Source organism: Haemaphysalis longicornis, unplaced genomic scaffold (assembly GCF_048455015.1).
Source record: "Haemaphysalis longicornis isolate Haplotype H1 unplaced genomic scaffold, Haemaphysalis longicornis Haplotype H1 scaffold_5, whole genome shotgun sequence".
Lineage (NCBI taxonomy): Eukaryota > Metazoa > Arthropoda > Arachnida > Ixodida > Ixodidae > Haemaphysalis > Haemaphysalis longicornis.
In genome coordinates this window covers 177,634,575-177,662,049 of record NW_027526385.1, presented here as the reverse complement: position 1 = coordinate 177,662,049, position 27,475 = coordinate 177,634,575, and the positions used below count along the sequence as shown (strand labels likewise).

At 49.7% G+C, this 27,475-nt stretch overlaps 1 protein-coding gene across 1 annotated transcript in view; it reads right to left on the bottom strand.

Annotated features, from left to right (window-relative positions):
* LOC144140017 (uncharacterized) overlaps positions 1-26,536 on the bottom strand; it is a 39,013-nt gene extending 12,477 nt beyond the window's left edge. The window contains exons 1-2 of the mRNA XM_077672231.1: positions 25,921-26,536; positions 1,795-2,765 (exon numbers count right to left, since the gene is read on the bottom strand). Of these exons, the coding sequence (XP_077528357.1) occupies positions 1,795-2,765; positions 25,921-26,536 (1,587 nt within the window). The remainder of the gene's footprint in view (positions 1-1,794; positions 2,766-25,920) is intronic.
* Positions 26,537-27,475: the final 939 nt, after the last annotated feature.

Here is a 27,475-nt window from a genome sequence, read left to right as displayed (position 1 = left end):
ACAAAACTTAGCCTTGTATTCACGACAACTTCAAAAGTTTTGGCTAGACAGCTCGTGAGGGCTATTGGTCTATAACTACTTGGGGATGTTGGCGGCTTTCCGGGTTTGAGTAAAGCTACAATGAATGCTTTTTTCCAGGCTACCGGCATCCTTCCCGATACCCAAACTTTATTAAAAAACTTCAGAAGTACTTCTACAGAAGGACCCGAAAGATGTGCGAGCATTTCATAATGTATATCATCTGGGCCGGGTGCAGTCTGCTTACCGGCCGATAGAGCTCTCTTCAATTCTTGGAGCGTTATTAAACTATTATAAGGTTCGTTTATACCACCGTGTGTTGGAAGTTTTTGTTTCTCTACAGTGTGTTTGTATTTTAAAAATGCTTCTGCATAATGCACAGAACTGGAGACGCTGGAGAAATGTTCACCCAGTATATCCGCCTGCTCTTCTAGGCTACTTTGTACACCAGGTGCTGTTAGAAGAGGAACTGTAAAAGGGGAGTACGTGCCATTGAGTTTCCGAACTTGCTCCCACATTTTTTTTGATGTGACTGAGCTGTTTATAGACGAGACGTAATTTTTCCATGAATCTTTCTCGGCATTCCGCCGAATGTATCGGGCTTTAGCTCGTTTCCTTTTAAACTCTAATAAATTTTCTTGCGTTGGATATCTCCGCAAGACTCCCCATGCTTTGTTTTGCTGCTTTTTGGCTTCCTTACACTCTTGTGTCCACCATACTTTGTTGTTTTGTCTCACCATTCCCGAGGACTGTGGAATAGCTAAGCGTGCAGCCTTAAGAATGCAAGATGTAAACCTTTCATTCAATTCGTCGATGCTCAGTGTGTCCGAAAAAACTTGGTCTAAAGTAGCTTCGGAAGTACAAAGACCCCAGTCGGCAAACTGAAGTTTCCACCTGCGTGGTTTTGTCGGGATAATGGTTGGTGATGATGATGTTACGCTAATGATTACAGGTAGATGATCGCTCCCGTATGGGTTATCAATGACATCCCACTTAATATCGCTAGAAACACTCGCTGAACTAAAAGATAAATCTATGCAGCTCATTTTCCCTGAGCTTGGAGAGCAGTATGTAGGTTTGCCGGTGTTTAAAAGACAAACATTATTGGATAAAATAAAATCCTCTAAAATCTGCCCCCTTGCGTCAGTTTTTTCGCTCCCCCAAAAAGAAGAGTGGGCATTAAAATCGCCAACTATTAAAAAAGGCTCCGGTAGTTGCTTTACCAAGTCTTCAAAATCTTGCAGTGTTACTGTGAGGTGTGGTTCAATGTACACGCAGCACACTGTAATTGTTTTAAATGCAAGCAGGGTGACCGCCACTGCTTCTAGCCTAGTTTTAAGTTTGTCTTCTCGAGTTGCTATGCCATTTTGGACAATTATTGCCACTCCGCCCGAGAGCCTACTCGCCTGCTCTCGGTCGCAGCGAAAGACCTGGTAACCTTTGAGTATATTATGGTGTTTAGGACCTAAGTTTGTTTCCTGAACACAAACGGCTACAGGAGAGTGTGTGGCGAAGATGTCTTTGATGTCATTTAAATTATTTAAAAGTCCTCTGCAATTCCAGTGGACAATGAATGCCATGCTGCTTTTTTTGGTGGGGTGAAAACTAGGTTTTCGGTCCTGTGATTCGGGGCTTGTTTCTCTTTATGTTGTCTAGGGAGTTCCGCCGCCCATCCGACGTAGAGGGCGCAGAACCTCCTTCAGATGTGTCCATCGTCTCTTCGGAGACGCTGGAGGTTCGTGCAGAACGCACGTGTGTCGAACTGTTTGACCTCACCGTGTGCGGTGAGGCCTTGGAGACTGCCGAACCAGGGGTCCGTGCAGCCCGCTTTGGAGGTGGTGGCGCAGCGCTAGCTGCTTCCACCGGGGGCGCGGGGTGCCTTGCTGGAACCTCACTCTGTGTGGCTTCAGCAAGCGCCGAAGACCGCTGTGATGCTGCGCCCTGTTGCACCACAACGGAGTAGGGTCGCGTATGCGCCGAGGAGAGTCGCCTCCGTGCTTCGCGAAATGTCAGGTTCTCTGTTACTTTGAGTGTTATTATCTCTTTTTCTTTTTTCCATGCAGGGCACACACGTGAGTACGCTGCGTGGTTGCCCTCACAGTTTACACAAAGATATGTTTGGGCTTGACAGTTTTCAGGAGGGTGTTCATGAGAGGCACATTTCGCACATGTCTGTTGGCCCCGGCAGTTCAATGAGCCGTGGCCATAGCGTTGGCATTTGTAGCATCGCCGTGGGTTGGGGATGTAGGGTCGAAGTTTCATTTTGGTATAGCCCACCTCCACAGATTCTGGGAGGATGCTTGATGCAAAGGTGAGGACGATATGCCTTGTCTGAATTTCTTTGTTTTCTCTTTTGATTTTGATACGGTAGACATTTGTCACATTTTGTTCCTTCAGACCTTCTAGAAGCTCTTCCTCGGACACATACTTTAGGTCGTCATCTGAGATGACTCCGCGGACTGTATTTAGTGATCGGTGCTCACTGACAGTTACAGGAATTTCTCCGAAAGAAGTTAACGCTGAGAGCTTGTCGAGCTGATGTTTGTAAAGTACTTCAAGTAGAAGGTCTCCATTTGCAAGCTTCTTGATCTTATAGCCTTCCCCAATGGTGGCAGTTAGGGTCTTTGCGACTAGAAATGGCGATACAAGTCGGGCAGTCTTCTCTTCGTCACTGCTGTGTATTACGTGGAAGCGTGGAAAGTTGGCAACGTTCTTCGTGAAAAACTGGGCGGTTGCGTCGGTGCCTCCTCTTTTACGAGAGGGATCAGATGGGCGAAAAAAGGAAGCCATAAATTGAAAAAACTGTTCGGCCATGGTGCCAGCCACCCACCATGGAGCCCAACAAGGGGACGGGACATGAACTCGTGACCAAGTCATGCCTACGCCAGCTGTACACCGCGACTATAACCAAATACGGCTGAACACAGGGTTGTCCGCCACACAAGGTTAACCCTAGCCGCCAGGAAAAAAGGAAACTGAGAAAGAACGAGACGACAGGAAAGTTGTTAGAGAGAAGATAGGAAAGTGAAAGGTTGAAGGGGAGGACAGGAAAAGGCGACTGCCGATTCCCCCCGGGCGGGTCAGACCGGAGGTGCCGTCTACGAGAAGCGGAGGCCAAAGTGGTGTGTTGCCTTCGCCAAGGGGCCTTAAAGGTCCAAGCACTCGGCGTCGGCTCAACCACCAGGACCCTCTTTTCCCCGGTCACGGCGCTGCCACGTACGGCAAAGCAGGTACTTCGGAGCTAAATAAACACTGCAAAACTTGTTTCTAGTATACGTACACAACTTATTTTCCCGTAAACCACGCAATTTTAGTCATCAATATTGCCCCGTCATACCCGTCAGCTTCATTTTCCACCCAGATCAAAACAATTACCAATCTAGAGGAATTTCAGAAGCATTTAATCCATTCTTTTAGTCTGTTTTCACTCGCGACGAGCTAGAAACACTTCCTTTTTTTTAATTCAGACCCATCCTTAACAATACCTGACATTAGGAAGGCCAACCAAGGCGTTATGAACCTAATTTTAACCTTAAACACGAAGAAATCTGAAGGTTGGGACGATATTCGCAATGCGTTTTAGTGCGCAAAACTTTCGCGCCCGCTAGAGCGGTTTGGCGGCAGTGACGGTGTCGTAACCAAGGGAGCGAAGGCAGAGAGAAATTAGTGGAGGAAAGTGGGTTTAAAGCGCGAGGGGAATGGCAGCGCAGCCGAGCACAAGCCCAGCACACCTCCGTACAGCACGCTGTCCTACGGCGTGCTCTACGCTGAATGGCTCTACCAAACCACGTGACATCTGGGCACTAAAAGCAAGCGAGAAAGTGTGGCGAAAGTGTGAGGGGGAGGGTAGCGCAGGAGAGAAGCCCAGTACCCGCTGCCTGCTGCACGTGGTCCTTCGGCGTCCCCCTTGCTGCGTGGCTCATCCGAACCGCGTGACATTTGCGCGGGAGGTTCAAACACGATTTACACAGACCATGCTCGGCGGCGGCGAAGGGATGCGAGAAAAAGACAGAGGAGCACGTGCCGCCGTGGGTTCGCTGATCACGTGATCACTTCCTCAGACTCAGCAGCCATGCGCCGTGACCGATAAGACTGCAGTTGGGGCTGCGCCCAAATTTTGAATTAGGAAGGATAACAATCGCCAGTAACCTTTTTTTTGGTCTGGAATTACCTTATGTCTAGCCGCTATCTTACCCTGATATATGAAAAATCTCTTGACACTGACTTGACTTGATAGTTTCTACCTCACAGAATAGAATCTGGCGCAATTATTCGCTTGTTTAAGTCCGGGGAAAAACATTTAACCTTCAACCATAGGCGAATATCATTAACTTCCTTATGTGTAAGCTACTGGAAAAAATTGTGCCCACCTCCCCGCGAGGGGAACCCTGTGTAGATGCGACGCATCGTGGGGTTCACTTGGTGTTTCCGTTGGACTGATTCTGAAATCGCGTGAAACGTGTCGGGAACACGTATAATTATTATGTTTTATGGTTATTATTATGTTTTATTGGCCAATCTTGGTCAATATCTCTAAGTGGTATGCTTGGGCTTCACTGTCGCAACGACCTTTACTCCATCATTGTTGCTGTAAGTGGGAGCTTCTTTTCTTTTATTGCAAGTGTTAATCATTCCCCCATCATGCGTTGTATCAGTAGCATCTTGACGTGGTACGAATGAGTCAAGGATATAAGGCGCGTTCGTAGCATTTGATTTTGTCTCGGTTTTGTGGCGCAGTGGGAAGAGCCCCATGTACCTCGCGTTCTGCCCACAGTGTCGTGGGATCGAAACCGGGCGCCGCTGACTATTATTTTTTTATAGTGTAGGGGGAGGGGTGTGGACGGACAACAACGCCGTATGGAGGGACAAGGCGAGTGAATGAGATGCAGTCGTATCTAATATTCTTGAGTGTTCGCAAACATAAAAGCTCTTTCATAACTTAACTTCACAAAGAACATTGTGATTCAAAGTTACGGTGCAGCTGATGGCCGAAGCACGCGTTCAAGGGCCTTCGTCTTTCTCTTCGGATGGTCCTCTCTCGCCCTAACGTTATCGGGATTTACCATATCGCCACTGTAACAAGAGAGCCTGTGCTGTTCCAATGTACCTGCTTCAGATGACACCACCACACCACACCCTTTTCTGCGAACATCGTTGTGATGTCATGGTGCCTTATGAGGTGATGATGGGGTCTCCTGAATGGCGAAGACAATGTAGCGCACCACTGTAAAGGCGCATAGAGTTTTCGGCGCAGAGATGAGTTGCCACACTGGGCCTTGGCGGGGGGGGGCTTCATGTTCGGGTACAGTCTCTGTCCTTGTACGATCTCATTTCTGAGATGCGCATGACCTCAGATTTGACGTGCGTCGCGAGGAATGCGGCCTACCATACGGGGTAACTTCATAGTTGAAGTAGCTAGTGCGAATAGCATCCTTTCAGGGCCTGAAGTAGCACCAGAGCAGTATTTCTGATCGTCAGCACTGGCGTACTGGAATCCACGCCAACACCGCGTCTCCAGTGTGGACGTGCTGTTGTTATTCGATCCGCTGTTGTGCTAGCTTTCGATCGTCCTCCGCTTTTTGTGCAAAATCTTTGACGTGAACGTTGTTTTCGTGCTCGTGAAAGGGTAGCACCGCATATATAGTAGCAGTGTCCGTGCAACAGTAAACCTACTGAAATGGACAACGTCCTGTAGTTTCCTGAACTGCTGTCTTGCACGCGAATTTTACATACGGCAGAATTTCATTCTGCGTTTCGTGTTCGACATGAGCATACATCGGAAGCATGTGGACGAGGGCTTTGTTTTCTCTCGCTCATCCCGTTAGTGTGCGTGTGGTAAGCTCTAGTTCGCCTGTTAGTGGTCTGGGTTAACATCATGACGGACTGCATGAAATTCGCTAGAAATGCTGTTTGTTCCTCAGTCTATTATTACAATCTGTGGACCACCATGTAGTAAAACGACCCTGTTTGTAAAGAACTCCGCAATCTCAGCCTTCGTTGACCACAAAACAGACGCTGTTTCCGCATAACGCGTGAAGTAGTCTGTCACAGCCACTATCCCCCTATTCCCTTTGTCGACGTCGGAAATAGCCAAGAGGGTCCATGCCAATTTGCTGGGAAGCCACTTTAAGCGGTCTTATCGGATCAAGAAGCCTTGGCACTTTCAATGGCGCAGTCTTCCTTCTTCACTCACGGTAACTCTCAACGTATCACAGGACCATTTTCAAACGTTTCGGCAGTGGCGTTGTTTACGAATCCCGGCCATCGTGCGCCTGCCACCCAGTTTCCCCGTAGAGGCTTCGTCGTGACCGGCGTCGAAGATTCCACTCGTATTGCCGCCAGCGAAAATTGGGTTTGCGAAATTGATTACGAAATTGCGTTTGCAAAGAATGCTGTTCCGGAGACTGAATTAAGGATGGAATGTTGCGGATAAATTGGGAGAGGATACGAACTTCAAGATATTTCAGATGCTGGATTATGAGTATCAGTTTTTGTGAGCACGTTCAGTTGGGCTATTTCGGAAGCGCTGACGGCTTGAAGAATGAGTAGACCATGCTTTTTTTGTCATGGTGAGTTGATGGATGCTCGGGACAAGCAATCGGTACCGTTGTGAATGCGTCCAGACTCGTACACGACTTTGACGCCGTACGCCTGCAGCAGGAGGCTCCATTTACAACGGCGCCCAGATGTGTCCTGCAAGGTGGCCTGCCAGCACAATGAGTAGTGGTCGCTGAAGAGGTTAAATGTCCTACCATAGAGGTATGGCCGGAATTTGCTGATGGCCCAGACTGGCGAGCCAGCCTTTCTCTGTTGCAGAGTAATTGTCCTCTGCTTTTGAGAGCGTGCTACTTGCGCACGCTAAGACTCTCTCTGCCGCGTCCTTTCAGTGCACAAGGACCGCGCCGAGACCGACGTTACTGGCACCTTTGCGTCAAAATGAGAAAGACAGGGGGTATTGGTAGCCGGTTTGTTAGCTCGTTGAAAGCGACTTCTTGCCACACAAATCGTTCGTCGTCTTTTGTGAGACGCGTCAAGGGTTCTTTGATGTCCAAAAATTTGCCACAAAGCGCCTGTATAATAAGCATAATTGCAGAACTTTTTTTGCCAGCTGGTGTCGAGAACCCTGCGACAGCTGCCGTCTTCTCAGGGTTAGGGGACACTCCTGCTGCGCTGACAACGTGGCCAAGGAAACGCAGTTGCTTGTACCCGAAGTGGCACTAATTGACCTTCATAGTTAAACCACAACTGACAGCTTCCCGGGCAAGCAACCGTCAATATAGTTGTTCATCGGGGGATGCGGAGAATACAACGACATCATCGAGGTAGACCAGGCATGAGTGCCATTTTAATACGGCAAAGAAAGTACCCATCATTTTTCTTCAAAGACACAGCTTCTTAGCAAAAGCTGAAGGAGAGCTCTTAAAACTCGAAAAGTTGGTCAGGTGTGACGAAACTCGTTTTCACCCGGGGTCGGTCTTCTACCTCAATCTGCCAGAATCCGCTTTTAAGTTATACTGACGAGAAATGCCTTCTGTTGCGTAGCCGGCCGAGCACTTCATCTATGCGCGGAAGGGGTTACACGTCTCGTTTTTTACGCTGTTTAGCTTTGTGTTATCCAAAAAAGCGGGGGCTCTTGTCTTTCTTTTCAATCAGCACCACAGTTGGATGCCCCGGACGTTTCCACGGTTGAATTATGTCGTCATGAAGGTTTTCCTTTACTTTGGTCCGCATGGGTTTACGTTCCTTGTAGGACATGCAATGTGGGTGCTGGTGTACGGGCTTCGGGGTTTCGTCCATATTGATTCGATGTTTAGCAACTGGTGTTTATCAAACCTTTGATGACATGGATAAACAATCGCGGAAGTTCACCAGGAGGTCTGTTAGTTCTTGGGTTCCGATGCTTCAAGCCCTCCTGTCCACACGGTGACAGAGCTGACTAAAATTGCTCATGCAGAGAGGCAATGGCGGTTCGTTTTGCGACGTGTTGAACACGTTTCCGAAATTCGTCCGGAGGATGTTTACGCAACCATTATGCAGGTGGAGAAGGCCTCTTGCTACGCAGAGTTCTCTTTCTAGCAGCAAATTGATCTCCCCCCGTGACCAGCTGCTCACAGTTGTCAGATACGTTTAACCTTACGAAGACCACGGTGGGGCTTCGCGGCGGTACGATTGCCTCGCCGTCTACCACACAGAGGGCACGAACTTCCACTTTAGCTGGGTCAGTTTTCGCGACGGCACCTTTCGATGAGGGCGTTACTTGGGACGAGTGGTGATTAATAACAGCTTCGTCCGCTCGCAGGAAGTCCATATCCTGCATAACGTCTCTTGAACATTCTGCAAGTAAGATGAGGTCACCGTCTTAGCTGTAGCCCCGGATTCCAACCCCATAGCCGTGCAGCGAACAATAACAATCGAATCGCCCTCTTCAACGATAGTGAAGCCCGCTCCACTGCTTCAAGACTTTCTTCAGTTCCTGTTCGAAATTGCTGCTAATGCGTGAGTAGTATATCGGCGTAGTAATGTATATCGGCGTAGTAAATAGCGCAAATTTGAAGCGACCCCAGTTTGCGAACAGTAGTGAACCATTCCCTCAGCTTGGGTGGTTGCATCGCCATCGCCCCGTATAATACCAAGTACTCACGTGTTCCAGCCTTCCACACACGCGACTCTATCATTGCATGGTTTTGTAAATATTTTAGAACGACTCCAACCCGAACAACCTCATCAAGAGAGAACACGAACAAGCCCTGGAAATATCCATGCTCACTCCAACCGAGGAATAGGGTGCGTTGTGTTTGCGGCACACCCTCGAAGAACTAATCGAGGAACAAGGCACTGCGCACCGAGAGCGTCTCGTTAAGACATCCGCCGCCAGACAATAAAGTATACAGCTTGTGCATTCCGCATGAGAAGACCTTCGGCGACCAGATCTCCATCCCCACCAAACGACGAAACGCCCCTGTGTTCCACCGCGTCTGAGGGACATGCACGCACAATACAACGAGAAGCGGATAGAGATGGAAGCCAGTGGCTCGAGAAACAAATGTAAGGAAATCCGCACTTTCTTTATACCGACACGGCCACGTGGACCTATGGTTTCGGTCGTTTAGGGTACGGCTACTCTGCCAACGTTCCCGCCACCTGCTCCATCCGCACCAACCTCCACAAGGAAGGCGAAGAAATCGCCATTTCGAGGGTCCAAGCAGCCACCAGAGTGAAAAAGAAATTAGCGATTCCCGGCCAGCATTCCCCAACCTTGCACGAGGGAGAATTTTCAGCATGAAGCTCAGGGTGTTTACCAGCCGCAAGACGCAACCACAACACTTGAACCGCCTTGATATGAACACCAGCACATGGGGCGCTATACGGCAAATAACGGGCCAACAAGGCTGCTCTAGACCTCACCCACCCAGAGCTCCCGGAAAATGTACCAGAGACAACTTCCAACATCGTCACGGTGGTTACCGACATCTACTTCATCACTACAAAAAGGACAGACGGCTTCTCACGGCTTCTAGAAGGCTTACAAGCCAAAGTGCTTCGTGTGTGCCTTGGGGTGCCTAAAAATACTTCAGCTTTTGGGACTTTCAGGGAGAGTAGGTGCCTCTCTCCAACGGTTCCTTGCCAGCAAGAACTCCTTCGCGCACGCTTGCTGTTTGTGAGGAGGGCTGTCGCCCATCTGATGGCTTGTAACTCGGAAGCCGAGGTACGTGCCTTATTACCACCAGAGTATCAGAGCCCACCAGAGCTTACCAAGCCACGATGGATATTTGCATCCTGGAAAATAACACTAACCGTTCCTGGCATCCAGGGCACAGCTAAGTTGCCTCTGCCTGCTTTTAAACTCTTTGCATTGCAGCACATCGCTACTACCCACCAAAATTACACTTACATTTTTATGGATGAATCGGTGATGGATATATCACCTGCCATTGGAATATGGTTCCCATCAATCCGCACAAAAATTACCGCAAATGTAGGTCACAAACCCTCATCGATGGTCACTGAACGTACGGCCCTGCGTGCTGCATTGCCACACATTTTAACTGCTCCAGTTAAGGCATGGGCAAGCTTCACTGACTCTCGAGCAGCCCGTCAGTACCTCATGGTGCTGCCACAAGAGCAGCTTGCTCAAGAAATCAATAGCCTGCATACTCAGGCAATAAACAACCACCACGTCGTTGTTGTACAGTGGCTTCTATCTCACTGCGGTGTGGATGGCAACGACGAAGCCGACAGAGCTGCTTCATCAGCTCATTTCAGCCCAATTATCACACCAGTGCCTTTCCCAAGGTGAGACGGAGCGACTCTGGTGTCATCATTTGCCAAGAGCTCTCAGCGATTGCTGTGGACCGACCCAAATAAGATCTACGTTCCGTTACATGCAATAGACCCAGAGTGTCGCGTTCGGATGCCAAGCGGTCTGTGCAAGCGAGATGAAGCTGTCCTACATCGCGTCCGACTGAATGTGGCTTACATTAGGCATTTCTTTTTCAAACTTCGCCAGGCTTCCTCACCTGTGTGCCCTACCTGTACAGTTAGCGAAAACCTGAAACCGGTTCTCCGCCCATGTCCTCGCTATGAACTTGAGCGTACCAGAGCAAAGCCGCCTGTGTGCCTGCCCGCGTCCACCCAGATCTATTCAAGGCACCTCCTTAGGCCCTGGCTTACAACCGGCATTTCAAGTCGCGCAACAAAAGCGCTCTTCACATTCCTCCGGAGCACTGTACTTGTGAGTGAGCTATGAACTCTCGGAGGAATGGCTATATCGTCTGATTGTGTGTGTTCTTTTCGTCTACGTCTGTTTTTGAGTATTGATGTGTGAGTGAGAGTTCTTTTCATATATTTTCTTCCCACCTGCACCCCCATTTGGTGTAGCAAGTCGGGCGCCCAGCCTGGCTGACCTCACTTGCCCAATAAAGATGTTTCTCTCTCTCCCTCTCTTTCTCTCTCTCTCTCTCTCTCCGACTGCTAACCTCTCGGTCACCAAGAAGCAAGAATTGCCGTGGAGACACCTTTAAACGAACACTTGTCCTAACCAAGGGATCACCCGGCCTTTGTATTCGGAAATACACAGTGATGGATGTGAACACTGGTCTGGGCTTGCAAGCTTTGCACACACACGAGCAAATGCCCCAGTATGAAGAGACATGACTTCAAATATTCAAACAGGAAATTTATTATCACTAGGATGCGGCAACGGGCTAACATACCACACATTGAAAACCGCAAAATCCAGCAGTGAGCCGTCCCAAGGTCCGAAGACGTCACCACAACCCAATGCATCTTTGCCGCCGTCTAGGGCACAGTAGGCTTCAACAGGCCTCCCCTTTCTATAAAAAAGTCAATTTTTTCTCTCCGAAATCTCTCGGAGTTTTAAAGTTTCTAAGCTAGCCGTAGGATTCTCTTGAAAAGAAATTTAGTTCTGCAAAATATCATCAGCTGATTGAGAGTATTTCGGAATCCACTTGCATTTCGTTCTGTAAGAGTTAATCTTCAAAACCGAACGTTAATGTCCACATCTCCTCAAATGCCCTGGCGTCAGTTGCGCCATTGGTTAGGGCTGTTGAAGAGTGGAATTATGCAAATGCAACCAGTACTGGTGTGGAATAAGGACCACAAGTTTCTTGTAGTATGGGGGTGCCAGGGTTAAATAAAAACATTTCTTTGGGCGGCATCACCATCCCAGCGGTGGCGTACGCAGAATTCAATTTTGAGAGAGTAGTGGGGCCAAAAATTAAAATGAAGAGCATTAAAGGGCCAAAAAGTATAAAAAGAACGCAGTGTCTAGAGTGCCGTCTGACGGCACTCTAGCTGGCCGCTGCAGGCATGGCTAGAGTGCCGTCCGACGATATTCAAATATTGAATACCAAGCTAGCACCGTGAGCAGGCGTGAGCGGCTGTGTTTTTCGAAATATGCAAGCTGGAATTAGCGCATCGGCCTTTGGCCGAGGTTCTTGATCGTCTGGACACAAAGACAACACTTACAAGATCGTCCTTCCACGTCTGCCGACTGGTACCGTTGTTTTGAACACCATTTTTTTTAATAGGAAAGTTTGACATCCACCTAAATGCAGCCATACGGCTACAGAGGAAAGCTACACTGCTTTCTCGGAAACTCCGCAGTTGAAGAAAAAATTGTCCTGGTCCAGGACGAATTTTTCTTGAATGTATTTCGTTTTCTTGAAGAAAACGGATGTATGTTTTGCTTCCAAGCTTATTTATGTTCTGCAGGTCCTTAGTTGTGCACGAAATAAGGTTCAAGCATTTCATAGAGTGTTGGCTACCTTCGTATGGTGGTCTAAGTGGGAGCACATGCTGTTGTTGTTGTTGTTGATCCTGATAATTAATGGCGCATACCCAATCAGGGGATCGGCCAAACAACAGAGGATTGTAAAAATGAATGGTACTCTTATCAATTCACGACACGCCTAGAAAGGATAATTTAGATCAGTTGGTTTTGAGAAGAAAAAAAAAGAAAAAAAAAACTAGAAAATTAAAGCGAGGATGACCAATCTCAATCATAAAGAGAATCGTTTAGAATTTTCAATGTAGCGCAGGAGAGCAGTGCATACATCCCGGCGGCAAAACCCCGTTTCGGATGCCCCGAACGATAGCATAGCCGCCCCTGTTAGTGATATCCCCAAACTGCCAAGCGGCACCTCTAGGGACTGACGTCTCAGTCGGGAAAAATGTCGGCATGTCAACAGGTAGTGTTCGACAGACTCGTCTTCGTTGCAATAGCTGCACAGAGCTGTTGGCGCCAGACGAGACCTGTGCAAGTACCTATTTAACTGGGGTACTCGACAACGTAAGGCTGTGATAACCACCGCTAAGTTGCGTGAAGGGCACCATTCAGGTTTCCATGAGAATTTAAGATGATTAGATTCACTTAATGACAGTAAAACCGATTCTTGCTGTTCTCTGAGTTTCAGCATCCAACGGTACCTAGCTGCTGTTATTAAAGGTGTCGGCTCTACGACGTATACTACAGGACCAGAAAGTGCTATCCTTGCTAGAGAGTCGGCTGTCTCGTTGAATGTGATCCCCGCATGACCAGGAACCCAAAGAAGGTTAATTTCAGTGAAGTGAGGTGGCAGGAGTGACCGAAACGTCCGCAGAAGAGGAGTGTCTTTAGGGGAAGAAAGGGCTAAGCATACAGAAAAAGAATCAGAAATTATGATTGGAGATGTAATTGATACATCCAGCTTTCGTAGCGCCAGGACAATTGCCAGGAATTCCGCGAAGAATATCGGGATAAAATCAAACAGACGAACCGAAAAGGACCAGTTAAGGGAAAGGGAAACTATTCCTATACCGGATTTTTCTTCTCGTTGAGAGGCATCTGTATATATTGTAGCACCTGGCTGCATGGAGGCCAAATAACCTTCGAGAAGACGATTGAGCAGTCGGGCTGGTAAAAGTTTGGCATTTTTGGGGAAAATGTTCTGGAAATTGATAGAAAGAGGAGAACTCCTTTCTCTATATGGAATAACCTGATTTATTGCTACACCCAACGGAGAAAGGAGGCTCTGTACCAAAGTGCTTTGTGGACATGAGGACCTGGGCCATTGGTGCACCATAAACGCACCTGGTTCTGCAATAAAGATAAACTGCTCCCTGTTCACCTCAGAGCTATAAGCTCTCAGAAAAGTTTCAACAGTCAGTGTCCGGAACCTATTAAGCAGAGGAGGAACGCGCGCTTCCAAGTAGACTACTGCATTTGCTGCATTCTTAGGCAACCCTAAGCAGCAGCGAAGAGCCTGGCGCTCCAGAATAACCAGACGATGAAGCTTATACGCCGCTGACCCAGCGAATAACACGCACCCAAACTCTAAAATGGGGCGAACGTACATCCTGTATATCATAAGAAGGGTCTCTCTGCGCATTCCCTTCTTTCTATGACTGAGACGTCTTAACATCCCAACAGCACGTGCACCTTTGGCCTCAATGAGGGCTATATGTGGGGTCCAGTCAAGTTCACTGGTGTAAATTATCCCAAGGTACTTTAAGGAAGGAACCTGAGGAATTATGCACTGCCGGTAACTGAGCGTAATGTTAACAGGGCCTGAGATCGGAAAAACTAATAAGGAACATTTGTTGACGTTCAAAGAGAGACCAATACTGTCCAACCAGGAGGCAATGAGGTTCAGATATGACTGCATTAAAGCGTAAAGTGATTGAATGTCAGGTGCTGATGCAAAAAATGCAACATCGTCGGCATATACATATGTGGAGACACCAGAAACCACCGGAATATCGCTTACAAGGATGTTAAAAAGAACAGGGGAAAAGACCGCCCCTTGCGGAACGCCCCTAGACTGTGGCCGCTGTGAGGAAGTAACATTAAATTTAACACAACTGAACTGCCTGTCCTTCAGAAATTCACAAATCCAAGCTATAATGTACCTTGGGAAGTTTAGGACTTGTAACCGGGACAACAACACGGGGTATTCCACGCTATCAAAAGCTTTTGCTACATCTAGGGTAACTAGAGCCGAAAACTGGTTAGTGCGACGGGCTAGTTTAATCCGGCTTTCAAGGTCAATATGCGCACTCCAAATGGAACACCCAGGGCGGAAACCAATTTGTCTCGGGCTAAAGATTCTAGAACTAGACACCAATTGCATTATGCGTTGCTGCAAAATTCGCTCGACTAATTTAACGACGTTCGATGTCAACGCGATAGGCCTGATGTTTTCAATCAAGAGGCCCTGACCAGCATTCTTAAGTACAGGAAGTATTTTGGCGAGACGCCAGACATCGGGGATCCGTGCATGTCTAATAGAATAATTGATCATGTTAAGTAAATGATTCGGAGCTTCATCATATAATAATTTCAGCATTTCAGTAGTAATGCCATCTGGGCCAGGAGCTGCCGCAGTCAATTTAGTCATGACATCAGCGAGCTCTGAGAGCGTTACCTCTATGAAGTCGTCTACCACGTCTGGCGGGGAAAATGACACCGCTAAGGAAGATGAAAAACGAGCCTGAAGCCCATCAGCTATCGACTCTAGGGACTCTGAGAGTTCACCTGGAGATAGCACCACAGAGTCTGTATTATCTGGACAGGGTACGGCTTTCCGCGATCGAAGAAATCGAAAAAGCGCACGCTTCTTGTTAGGCTTGGAGAGACACAAAGATCTATCTGTGTCATAAGCCTGTTTAGCATTGGAAACTGCGCGTTTGAATACCGCTGAAAAGTATTTGAAGTTGCACCAGTTAAGCGGGGATAAGTTCTGGCAAAGTTTCTTCCAGGCCGCCTTTCTACGTCTAAAGCTGCGCGAACACTCTTCGTCCCACCAGGGACTAGGCGACACTGACTTCTTCGACATCACTTCAAATAATGACGACTGAGCTGAAGTGGAAAGGGCAGAACAAAGGCCTGTCGCACATTCAGCTTCGTTTTGTGTGACCAGAGAGGACAAGGACTCCTTCAGAGAGATTTGAAACCTTTTATAGTTGACAAAAGATCGGCTTTGGCGGTTAATTAAACGGATGGGACACCCGATGTCAAAAACTATTGGGATGTGGTCACTACTCGACCCGCCATCAATGGTCGACCAAGAAGGCACTGAAACACCTCGAGAAGATATAGTTAAATCCAAAACAGATTGCGTTTGTCCCTTAAAGTAGGTTGGAGAATCCGAATTTATGCATGTTAAGTTGTTATCTGTAATCCAATCCAACAAGCGATTACCGCAAGAATCCGTCCGGAAGCCCCAAGTAACGTGGTGGGAATTAAAGTCTCCTGCAAAAATAATTGGAGGTACAGCCGAAGCAATAGCCAAATCAAGGGGTTCAGAATCAACGACGCCACTGGGAAAGTAAACATTGGCTAATGAAAAAGGGAGGCAACCAGGTAGCTTCAATTCCAGCACTAAAATTTCACAGTCAGAACGTTGAAGTTGGAAGGACACCTTCGCGTTGTGAGCAAACTTTGTAGATATCAAACTTAACAGACCGCCACCTCGGGTTGGTCTGTCTAGCCGAAAGGTGCGGTAATTATAAAGACCAAATTCGTGGTTGCTGCTAAGCCAGGTTTCCTGTAGCAAAATTACGTCTGGGGAAAATTGGGAGCACAAACAAAGTAAATCTGCAAAGCCTGCCGAAACAGAGCGACAATTCCACTGAATAACTTTTAGAACCCCTATGATTCAGAGAGACCGGCTGCAGCAACTGCAGCCTCTAATATCTTACCCTTGGGCTTTGAAACAGATTTACCTTTCTTGGATTTTGCTTTTGGCTGCACTTCCAGGGTTTCGGTACTAGGTGATCCGGAACGCTTACTAGACTGATTTACAGTCTCCATGGGCCAAGTCTGAAGCTCCATGTCCGAGTCTGAAGAGGGCGAAAGGGGGGGGGGGGAAATAGTCTGTTTCGGCCGTAGCACCACGAACAGACGAAGTACCAGCCTCAGCGTAAGTAAGATGGTCGGATCCACGCACAGAGGTAGTGGGAGTAGACGAGACTTTAACTGAATCCAAGACAAGATTAGCTGCTGAGAGCAGCGGACCTTCCGGGGCGGTGGAAACTTGTTGGATCACTTGAGGAGAAGAGGTACACGAAAGCGGAGCGGGCTGCAAATATGGCGCCAGCTGAGTCACCACTGTGCGGGACACGCACTCGATTATGCTGGAAGTTAACTGGGTGATAACTGAAGTGACACTTTTCTCAACGGCCGCCGCAACCACGGAAGCAAAAGCTGGGTCAGCGAGGGAAGGCTGTTGGATCTTGGCAACCGCTTTTTCCACCGCGGCAACAATGGTACTGACTACGGCTGCGTCAGCGAGTGATGGAGATTGTTTGGCAGTAACTCCAGCGTACCCATGTGTCCTTTCTTTGACAATGGCAACAGCATCCCCGCGCGAGCAGCGACGCTTACCCATGACCTCAACCACTTGGACTTCTTGAGCTCTAGCAGGGCAATTAGAATAGTCAGCTGGGTGTGCCGCTCCACACAAACAACATTTGGCATCTTGGGCAGTGCATAGCTCGACAGAATGGCTCTCACCGCATGCGCGACACCGGGGAGACGATTTGCACGCCCTGGATGTGTGGCCAAAACGCCAACAGCTGTGGCACTGAAGTGGCCGAGGAGAGAGAGGTTCCACACGGTAAATGAGTGGCCATACTTTAATCTCCGATGGACATGCGGTCCCTACAAATGTAGCGATGACAGATTCTGTTGGCACCCTGTTTTTCTCTACAGCACGGCTGCAACGGTAAACTGACGTGACTCCCGCTACCGAAAACTGCTCTAGTACCTCCTGAGGTGTCATCTGAACATCAACACCTCGAACGATGCCCTTCACGCAAGCCAGGTGAGGGGGGATAAATGCACTCACCTGAACAGAGCCAAACATTGTACATTTCAAGAGGTCAGCGACACAGGTCTCGTCTGACGATCGGCACAAGACGCCACCTTTGCCAAACGGGCGAACCTCCGTAATGTGCTCGAACTTCTCAGTAGCCGCTCGAAGTGCCGCCTGTACAGCCCGCGGGTTTTTCAGCCGGATGAATCCGCCGCTTACTGGCACCAGGGCCACGGGGATGCTGCCCACCCCACTGCGCTTTAGGGCTTCCAATTGCACGTCCTGCGGACGAGTAGAGGCCGCCCAGGGGGAATTCCCCTGGCCAGGCGACTCAAAAGACATCCAGGCGCGGAAACCAGCAACCTGGAAGAAAAGAAGACCAAATAAATGACGGAAAACAACCGCTAATCTACCTGAAGGTTGGCCGATCACCTGAACCAGGAAAGCAAAAAACCAAGCGGCTTAGAAGCAAGCGACCACGCTGGCAGACACGTCAGCTATAGGATGCGTCGCGATAACCTCTTCTTCCCGTTAAGGTCTGGTGGTGTTGGATTGGTGCATTTTTTGTACACCAGCTCGTTTTGCGGTTCCTCTTTTTCAAAACGGCTGATTGTGCGTTTTTAAAGGTTTTTATTCAGCATAAATTGAGTGCTCATTTCCCTTTTCTATTTGCTCCAACCCACCCCGCGAATCCTAAGCCGCTTTGGGGCTTTCTGAAAGAGGTTGCTGACACTTTCAAGTTTCTTATTGTGCGTTTTTCTCTAGAGTATTTGTACGGACTCTCCAAGAAAGAATGGACGGGCATTTTAATTGAAAGTTTATGTCCAGTGCCCATGTACCGTCAACCAAATTTGATGATTTTAGATGACAGTGTGTTGAAGCGCGTCAAAAAAATCTGCATCCAAGCGGATGCAAAAACTTTCTTTTTTAAGTTCCACACGTCAACGTTGCCTGTTAAAACATGGCTAAGTAGTAAAGGTGTATATGTCCCTTGGTCTGTTTACTGTCGTTTGCGTAACCAGCCGGAGAGAATTGAACACTGTTTGGTTTTATGTCGGGATGCTGCGTTTTTTTCATGTTCTGCAGCGGATTCTTAAAAAGGACATATTCATCACCCCCTACCGTATAGAATTCCTGCGAGCGATGAAGAACTGTTCCGTGCCATATGACCTACCTTTTCATTGTGATAGGATTGTTTAGCCTATGGAAATGTCGCATGATTGACCGCCATGCCGAGGAACCTCGTGGAACTAAGTCAATTTTTCGCCAACAATGTGCGCTTGTGTAGTGTCTATGCGGCGCAATCGCAGCCGCCGGACTGGTTGCATCTTCTTGAGGCGTGTGTGTGCCGGCCTGAGTTTTAACATGTGTTAGCGAATGTACCGTTATTGTAGTTAGGGTGGGACTTCCAGCTATTCGGGCTAGTTTTTCATGCAATAAAGAAAAAAAACTGTCGTTGTAGTGTAAAGGATCCGCCTTAGGTTCTTGTTCTCAAGAACGGAGGTTCGAGACCGTTTCTTGCCTTGGTTGTTTTTTTTTTTTTTCTTTTCATTTTTAAATTGAAGTATAATTTTTATGCCTTGGGTTAGTTGTGGTGTTTTAATGAATTACTTTGTGCGTTAGGTTATATTATTTTATGTTTAGGTTAGGTTGCCTAGCCTTACGTTATCTAGAGCGATGTAGTGCCAGACACGGTAATTTTGTCACAAAACGCCGGTGGACGTCGATATAGTGCACTGCTTATATAACCATCAGACGGCATTCTAGACACGTCCTAAAAAGAAACACAAACGAAACAGGCACGAATAAACGCCAAAGCAGGAAATTTATGAAATCTAAAAGAGGGCACCTTCATTATATCACTGAAGATCCCGTAAAAGCACTGCTTGAACTGCCTGCACAGAAGACACGCGAGGATATCACCTTTATCGAGGACCCACAAACATCTAGGGACCATATATTTTTTATATTTCGTGCGGGCAAGATATTTGAACGCACGGTACATACACAAATCACCCCACATGTAAAACAAGCGGTCAATATCCCTTCGCCATGTATATTTATTATTTTATTCTTTTATTTATTTTTTATTCTTTTATTTATTTATTTATTTATTTATTTATTTATTTATTTATTTATTTATTTATTTGTCTGTTTGTTTGTCCAAGAGAGAAGCTGGTCGGAACAGGCTATTGGAAAAACGGTCAGGTCGGGAATATCTTTTCCAGACACACACACAAACGCACTGAAGATGGCTGTAGCAGGTCGGAAGCACATAACCAGGCGTAGATTGGGCGATGTCATTTGACATTCCGTTCTCTTCTACAGTCGTCCCTGGCACCTACCAATGGAGGGATTAGACGATCATTCATGATTTAATCCACTTCATTAAAACCACTCCCCACCAAGGAGAGAGAGAGAGAGAATCCACTTTATTGGAACTCTGGTTTTAGGGTGGGGGAGTGGCGGTGGCCCATAGGGCCGCCGCGACGTCGAGGGCACGACCGGTGACAAGTTCTTGGAGGTCGCGGTCCGAGCACCCCAGAGCCTGTTCCCAGAGGGTGGGGGAGGGTAGAGGTGGGGAAGGATCGCAAGGACATTCGCAGAGCGAGTGATAGAGCGTGTCCGGCGCGTCACACAAGGGGCAGTAGGGAGAGGAAAAGAGGTGAGGGTGCGTATGCACTAATAGAGTGCGGTGAGGAAACGAGTGAGTCTTAAGAAGGCGCCACATGTGGGCAGCCTCGGCGGTGAGGGAGGGGTGGGGAGGGGGAAGTTGTCTGCGAACGAGGCGGTAATGTTGGGTGATGTCCCGGTATGTTAGCAGTACCGGATGGGACATCTCGGGAACGCCGTGTTTAGGTGTAAAATAAGCGCCTGCCCGGTGTGCGTAATCTGAGCCCACACCAACAAAACCCTCCCGGGCTCGACAGAAACGTGATAAAGGAAGAATGAAGGGCTGACGCGAGGAAGAGGGGCATACCGCAAAGCTCGGGCTTGGTGGTGGGCAGACTCATTACCACCTATGCCGGTGTGGGCCGGGGTCCACAGCAGCGTCACGGGTTCGGAAGGGGGTCGAGTGCGAGGAATTTGGAGGGCCAGTGATGAAATGGTGCCCTTGAGGTAATTTCGGATGGCGGGTTGCGAATCTGATAATATAATGAGAGGGGTGGGTTTTTGGGTAAGAACGAGGGCAATTGCCGCCTCCTCCACGGTAACTGAAGTCGAGGTGAGCACCGTGGCTGAAGCTTGCGGGTCGGTGGCAGGTGTTCCTATCACCGCAGTGCCAAAAGTGGGCTTGCTCGGATACTCAGCCGCGTCTACGTATACGACGCTAGGGGAAGTGGGCACATATTCAAGACTCGTGCAAGGTAACTCAAGAATGCGATGGGGCTACGTAATGGATGAAACATGCAGTTAGCTGGATGAATGTCGTGCGCGGGCAGAGGGCACTGAGTGTCCCCTTCCGACGGCGATGTTGCGTCAATCAATTTCACCCCTGTGATTAGGCAGCTTTTGGCGGTACTCTCCCCTAACCTAGGAAACTGGAAAAGGCGCGCTGCGGCTCCCCGAGCCAGTCCCAGATTTTATCCTAAATGTGACGGCCTCCTTGATCTCCCCCTTTCTAGGAGATGGAGCGGCCGTGGTCAGCCACCGCCGCTTGCACAGTTTTCTTCTTAACATACAAAGATCGTCTGTTCCCTTTCGGGACTGCATCGTACCAGTCTTCAGCCATCAATGAGCGGCGGTCCCTCCTTTTTTCAGCCGCGAGTTAGTGCGGACCACTCTTTGCTTCCCCGGCCGAGTCAATCTCCTCTGCTGAGAACTACTCAGCCGGCCAATTATTCTGTGTTGCCACATGTCTCGCACAAAGGGACACAACGCATGCTTTTGGCGTCCCATGCGCTGAGCTTACCCGAAGGCGCCGTGGCTTTCGGGGCTGCCCCCCTCCGCAGGCATCCCTCCGCTGTTCGCACCCTTTTTGTTTTGTCACGGCCGGACTCGACTCCCCTTCCGCAGCGCGGAAAAAGAGTCGAGTCCGGCCGTGGCTTTGTGTAAACACTCTTGCGTAGGGCAGACATTGAGTCGTGAATGCTTGTATTAGTGGCACTTCCGAAGGATATGCAGCTTTGTTCACCGGCGACGTACCAGGCATACAGGCAGCATGGCGACGGCCGGAAAAACTTTGGGGGGGCTTAAGCCTGGTCAGCCTCCCCCCTTGTTACACCACTGGCAGTACGTCCGAACTTGTCGAGACTGCCAGAGACGGAAGGCGCAGCCCGGGAGACCAGCCGGAGTTCTCCAACCAATTCAAATTCCCGACGTGCCGTTCCACCAAGTGGGCATGAACCTGCTGGGTCCCTTTCCCACCTCTACAGCGCGAAACAGGTGGACAGCAGTCACGACTGACTACGTGACCAAGTACGCAGAAACAAACGCTCTTCCAAAGGCCACCGCACTTGAAGTGGCACAGTTATTCCTCACAAGAATAGCGCTCCGACATGGGGCTTCCAAAGTTATTATTACGGACCATGGAACCGCATTTACCGCGAAACGTCTGCACGAAGTACTAACACTCAGCGCATGTCTCAACGAAAAGGCAGTCGTACCTCCCTCAGACGAATGGCTTGACGGAACGGCTCAACAAAACCACCGCCGACATGCTCAGCATGTACGCTGATTTTCAACACTTGACCTGGGATGCAGTCCTCACCTACATCACGTTTGCGTACAATACGGCCCAGCAAAACCGACTCGAATGACACCGTTCACCCTCCTCTACGGCAGAGAAGCTACAACAATACTCGACGCCATGCTGATTCACGACATCAACGACGGATATGACATCCCAGGTCATGTGTTCAAAATCAGCGTACATGCTGAGCATGTACGCTGATTTTGAAAACTTGACCTGCGATGCAGTCCTCCCCTACATCACGTTTGCGTACAATACGGCCCAGCAGGAAACAACTCGAATGACACCGTTCAGCCTCCTCTACGGCAGAGAAGCTACAACAATACTCGACGCCATGCTGCTTCACGACATCAACGATGGATATGACATCTCCTCCCAGCAATTCGTACAACGCGCTGAGGAAGCCCGGCAGCTTGCCCGCCTCCGCATCATCGAAAACGAGCACCTGGACGGCTCCCGCTACGACCTTCGCCGCCGCCACGCGGCATTTTCACCGGGTGACCTTGTTTGGGTTTGGATACCCGTTCGACGTCGGGAGTTATCAACAAAGCTTCTCCGCAATTATTTCGGACCGTACAGGGTACTTCGTCAACTTAGCGAAGTAACTTACGAGGTGGTACCCGAGAATTCTGGTGTTTCCGATCGTCGTCGATCTCGACCAGAGACGGTGCATGTAGTGCGTTTGAAACCGTATGCTTCGCGCAAAGGCGACTTAACGACCATACTGGCTTCGGACCATGGTGACAGTGATCTTCAGCATCGGCACGATGCTATTCTGTGAGGGGGATGGTGTTTCGTGCGTAAACAGTGGCGGAGCGCAGATGGCGCCGACGCAGCATTCCCTGTAGGCCACGCCAATCGTCCGGAGCCGGTGTGCGCCGTTCTGGTGTGTCTCCATCACCTTCATCATCATCATAGAGATCACAAGAATGATCATCACTGCCTAAGCCGCGAAAAAGACGAAGACGTACCCCTTCGTGAGCTCCTGTTGTTGGTGTGACTGCTACCAGGCATCAGGCACAAGGTTCCCGAAATACACCCTCTTTTTCTCTGTCCTACTGGCCTTCATCAATTATTGCGCCGTTTCAATATGTTAAAAATCACGGATCTGACCGAATGCTGACATATCAAAAACGTCTGCTTAATAAGTTTTTATCAAGACTTCGCTGTTCATTCGGCCGAATCTAGTCAAATGTGTAAGGATGTGTAACGCTAAACGCTTATAGGCATAAAAGTAGTAATGGCTCAAAAAATTCGCTGTTCTAACCAACACGTATTACAATCACCTCCATCTCCACCACATATATCCTAATAACTACCCACTTAACTGCCCCCACTGCGATGAGCCCAACACCACCGCTCACATCATCTGGACGTGCACTACCAACCCTCCAGCACCCACTCCCCTACCCTTTAGCAGTGGGAGTGCACGTTGCAGAGCTGCCAGCTGGAAGACCAGGAGGCCGGGATCTCTCGGGCGAAGATGGCAGCCATGGCACGCGACCTACCGGAATAGGATGACCGCCCACAGCTCCAAACTCTTTGCTCCCCTACCCCGTCCCTGTTGTTTCAAAAAGCGTTTTCTCTCTCTCTCTTCCTGCATCAAAACTGCGATGAAACATACCAATTAACTTCATCCTGACATCGTACATTCTCATCTCATTTTCATATGTTTTTCTGTTACCTATTTCGCTACATTCTCTGAATTCTCCTTTTTTCAGCGTCGGAATTATACAGAATAACCTGCCTTGGTTCCTGTGCGTAGGAATACATTTTTTACTCTTTTTTAAAACCTTTGTTCAATACGCAGGCATACATTTCCTGGAAAACGACGTGTCAAAAATACCACTGAAAGTTTAACTCAACATTGCAGCAAATGTTCGTCACTTTAGCTTTATTCACTCGGAGTGCACGGCCGGCCTCTGGAAGCCATTGACTTTATCTGGTAGACTTGATACTTGCGGATATAAGTGCTTTATGCTTTGTTATCAGTTCTTTTCTCCGCGAACTTCAGGTATCTTCGTTCCACCCCCAAGGCAATCACAGAGAAACAATACCCGAGAGGAACAAAGAAATTCTTTGTATTACGCTGAGAACCCACTATGCAGCCTTAGATGCCACACTTGAGTATTGTTTTTTAAACCAAAGCTTTCTACCTGTACCAACCAGCAGTCCTTTTGTGGAGTGCGGTACAAGAAACTCCCAACGCGGCTGGAGCGGCGGAGGGTGGTTTTCCCTCACGGAGCACAGCGAAGATGTCGTGGCGATAGGGCGCTATTACCCAGTATTCCCCGTGCTCACCCCGGCGGGCGCGTTGGCGGGATCCTTCTGTCGGCTTTGTTGTCTGCTTTAGCGATGGTATTGGGCCTGTTTTGGCGCAGCTTCACGTCAACTGCGCCCTTACTTCGCACGGCTTGAATAACCTGTTCTACAGCACCTCCTGCGTAACCCTCACCCAACGGAATTCAGTGGTCGCAGGGGAAAGATATGTCGAGGATTGGTTTGCAGGGCGGGAAAACAAAACGTAGACACCACATACCCACATCTGGCCACGAGAGAAATGATAAATTTTGTGCCCTTCTTGCAACAAATCGGCCTCCGTTTTTTATGCCAATTCGGCTGTGTATGAACAGGTTTTACAAAAGGCAAAAAAAGCAACTGGTTTTGATAAATTGGGATTATAGAAGTTCCCACAGCTTTTTCGCAATTGTCATACTTACTAAACCTAACTAGTTTAAATCACCATAAATTGTAATCACCAAGCTCACACGCGGAATTGTTTCGGTTTAGCGCTTGTGCCGCGCAGTGGTGTAGGCCCGAGCTAGCACATCACGGTGGCTAGGTTCCGCTGCCTCAGCCTTCGGAAGGCGCTCGTCTCGGTTCCCTTCCTTCCGACGCACGGCCGGGCTACAATGGCGGCGTCCATCGATCGAGCCCGGCCGTGGCCGATGGTGCTGCGTTCGGGACCGCGCCGCCGCGAACTCAGGTAACGGCTGGCAGCAGACTCTCTGCTTTCGCTCTTTCTAGAGCTACGTGTTGGAATTCAAGTGACGTCGCATGTGTTATTGTTTGCAGGGCCCGTGTAAGTACTTCGGCCGGTCAGGGATTTCTGGAGGGTTACCGCCTTCTCTGCGTAGCAATATAAAGTTATTGCCGCTTCTATTCAACACTTTTAACGAAGAGGAACCGAACAGCACCACAAGCGTTTTATGCGGATAAATCCGCTAAATAGACACGACGCGCCCCACTATGTGCATTTCTCCGCTACCGCTCACTGGAGCGTGTACACTAGTAGCGCGGCGTTGCCGCTGCTTATAGGTCAATCTCCCGGTTAACTTAGCTTCGCTGTGATATAGCCAGATTGTGTAGAGAGAGAATCAACTTTTACTGAGCCGTTTAAAGAAGGTGTGTGCGCGCAGGCACCAGATGGGGTGGTTCCCTAGTCACGGGACCCGTATGTGTCCAGCAGCTCCTGGGCCCTGGCCACCCGTCAGTACTGAGTGGCGATGTCGGGGCTGGACAGCAAGGTCTCCCATCGCTCGAGGGGGTTGGGGATAGGGGCAGGTGGAAGGGAAGGTGGGGGGGCCTTGAGTTTCGTGCACTCCCCTATGATGTACGCGAGAGTGCCTCTCTTCTCCTTGCAGAACGTGTACGAGCTGTCGTGCTCGGCCGGGTACGTCCTTTTCAGGAGCACAGGATGCGCTAGCGACCCCGCTTGCATGCGACGAACGATCGTCTGCTGTCGCCTGTCCAGCTGCGGATACGGACCGGGAAGCCTACATCGCTCGTTTCGGTACATTTGGACAATGTCTTTGTAGCTCGTGGCGGGGTGCGGTAGCTCGTCCTCGGCCCGGATTGAAATTTCTCGGGCGTGGTGGTCGGCAAGGAGGTTGCCTTCCACCTGCGAGGGAGCCGGGACCCAGGCGAGCTTGATCGCTCGTCCCGGTGGTCGTTTGTTCAGAATGGCTAGTGCCACGGGAGAGACTCTACACCTCCGGTAGCGCGCGTATGCTGTCTTGGAGTCGGTTATCACGGTCTTCGACTCCGGCGTAGCCAGGGCGAGGGCCACGGCCACCTCTTCTGCTTCGGGCGGGTCCTTTCTGCGCACCGACGCACTGGTCACCAGCTTGTCGATGGTGGTGACGACCGCCGTTGCCTTCGTGCCGTGTTTCGGGAGCGAAGCGTCGACGTAGAGTACCCGGGGGTCCTCTTCCAGCTGCCGGGCCAGAACTTTGGCCGGCGCCGATCGCCTCTCGTCGTGCCCTACCGCTTGCATGTTACGGGGGAGGGGTTTAGTCTCAATCGATTTTTGACACTCCCTTGGTAGCGCTACTGTCTCTTGCTGTGGTTCGATCTGCCGTCCGATCTTTCTCAGGACGGCCCGGCTGTGCTCGGTCTTGCTCAGCCGTATGCGTTCGTTCGACAGGTGAGCTTCGATCAGCTCTTCCGCGGAGTTGAGCGTGCCCATGTCCACAAGACGTTGCTTCGACGAGTACATCGGCATGCCCATGGCGGTATTTGTTTCTTTTCTTATGGTCGCGCTGAGCGCTTCCCTGTTGTGCCTTCGTCAGCCGGAGGTATGGCGTGGAGTAAGTGACTCGCGACACTACGAAAGCCTGCACCAGGCGCAGGCGCCTTCTTCTTTGAGTCCTCTGTTGCGGTTGGCAACTCTCCTGATCATGCTCGTAATCTGTTCTGACGTGTTCGTGATTTTTGTCAAAGCCGCCGTCGCCCTGCCGTCGCCTCGCAGCAACAGGCCCAGAATGCGGGTCTGCTCGGTCGGCTTGATGTGTGTGCCGTCGATGGAGATGGTCATGTTCGGCGGCGCCTCCTCCTTCGGTCTGCCCGGTTGCACCATGAGTAGCTCCGATTTCTGTGGAGCGCAGCTCAGGCCGCAGCGTACTCGTGGACGGTCGTTGCCGCTCTCGGGAGCACCTCCTCCGCCCAGGCGTCTGAGCCCACGCGACTCGTCCACACCGTGATGTCGTCGGCGTAGAACGCGTGGTCCACGCCTTCAATCTGCTTGAGTAGTTCGGGAAGGGGGAGGAGGGCCAGGTTGAAGAGCAGAGGCGACCTTACCGACCCCTGAGGGGTGCCCCTGTGTCCGAGCTCCACGGGTTCTGACCGTTCCTCGCCTATCCGTATCGTAGCCGTCGTTTTTGTGAAGAAGTCTTTGATTTAGCCGAAGGTCTTGCGGCCGCATCCCGTCTTCCTTAGGTTCTCCAGGACGCTCACGTGAGACACGTTGTCAAAGGCCTCCTTGAGGTCCAGTGCCAGTATCTCCCGTGGTGCGTTCTTCGTGGCTCGCTTGACTACTAGTTCGTGCAACTGGACGAGGACGTCCTGGGTGCTCAGGTGTTGTCGGAACCCGTACATGGCCGCCGGCATCTGGTCCGTGTCGTCCAAGAACGCTTGAAGTCTCCTGAGAACCATGCGCTCCACGACCTTG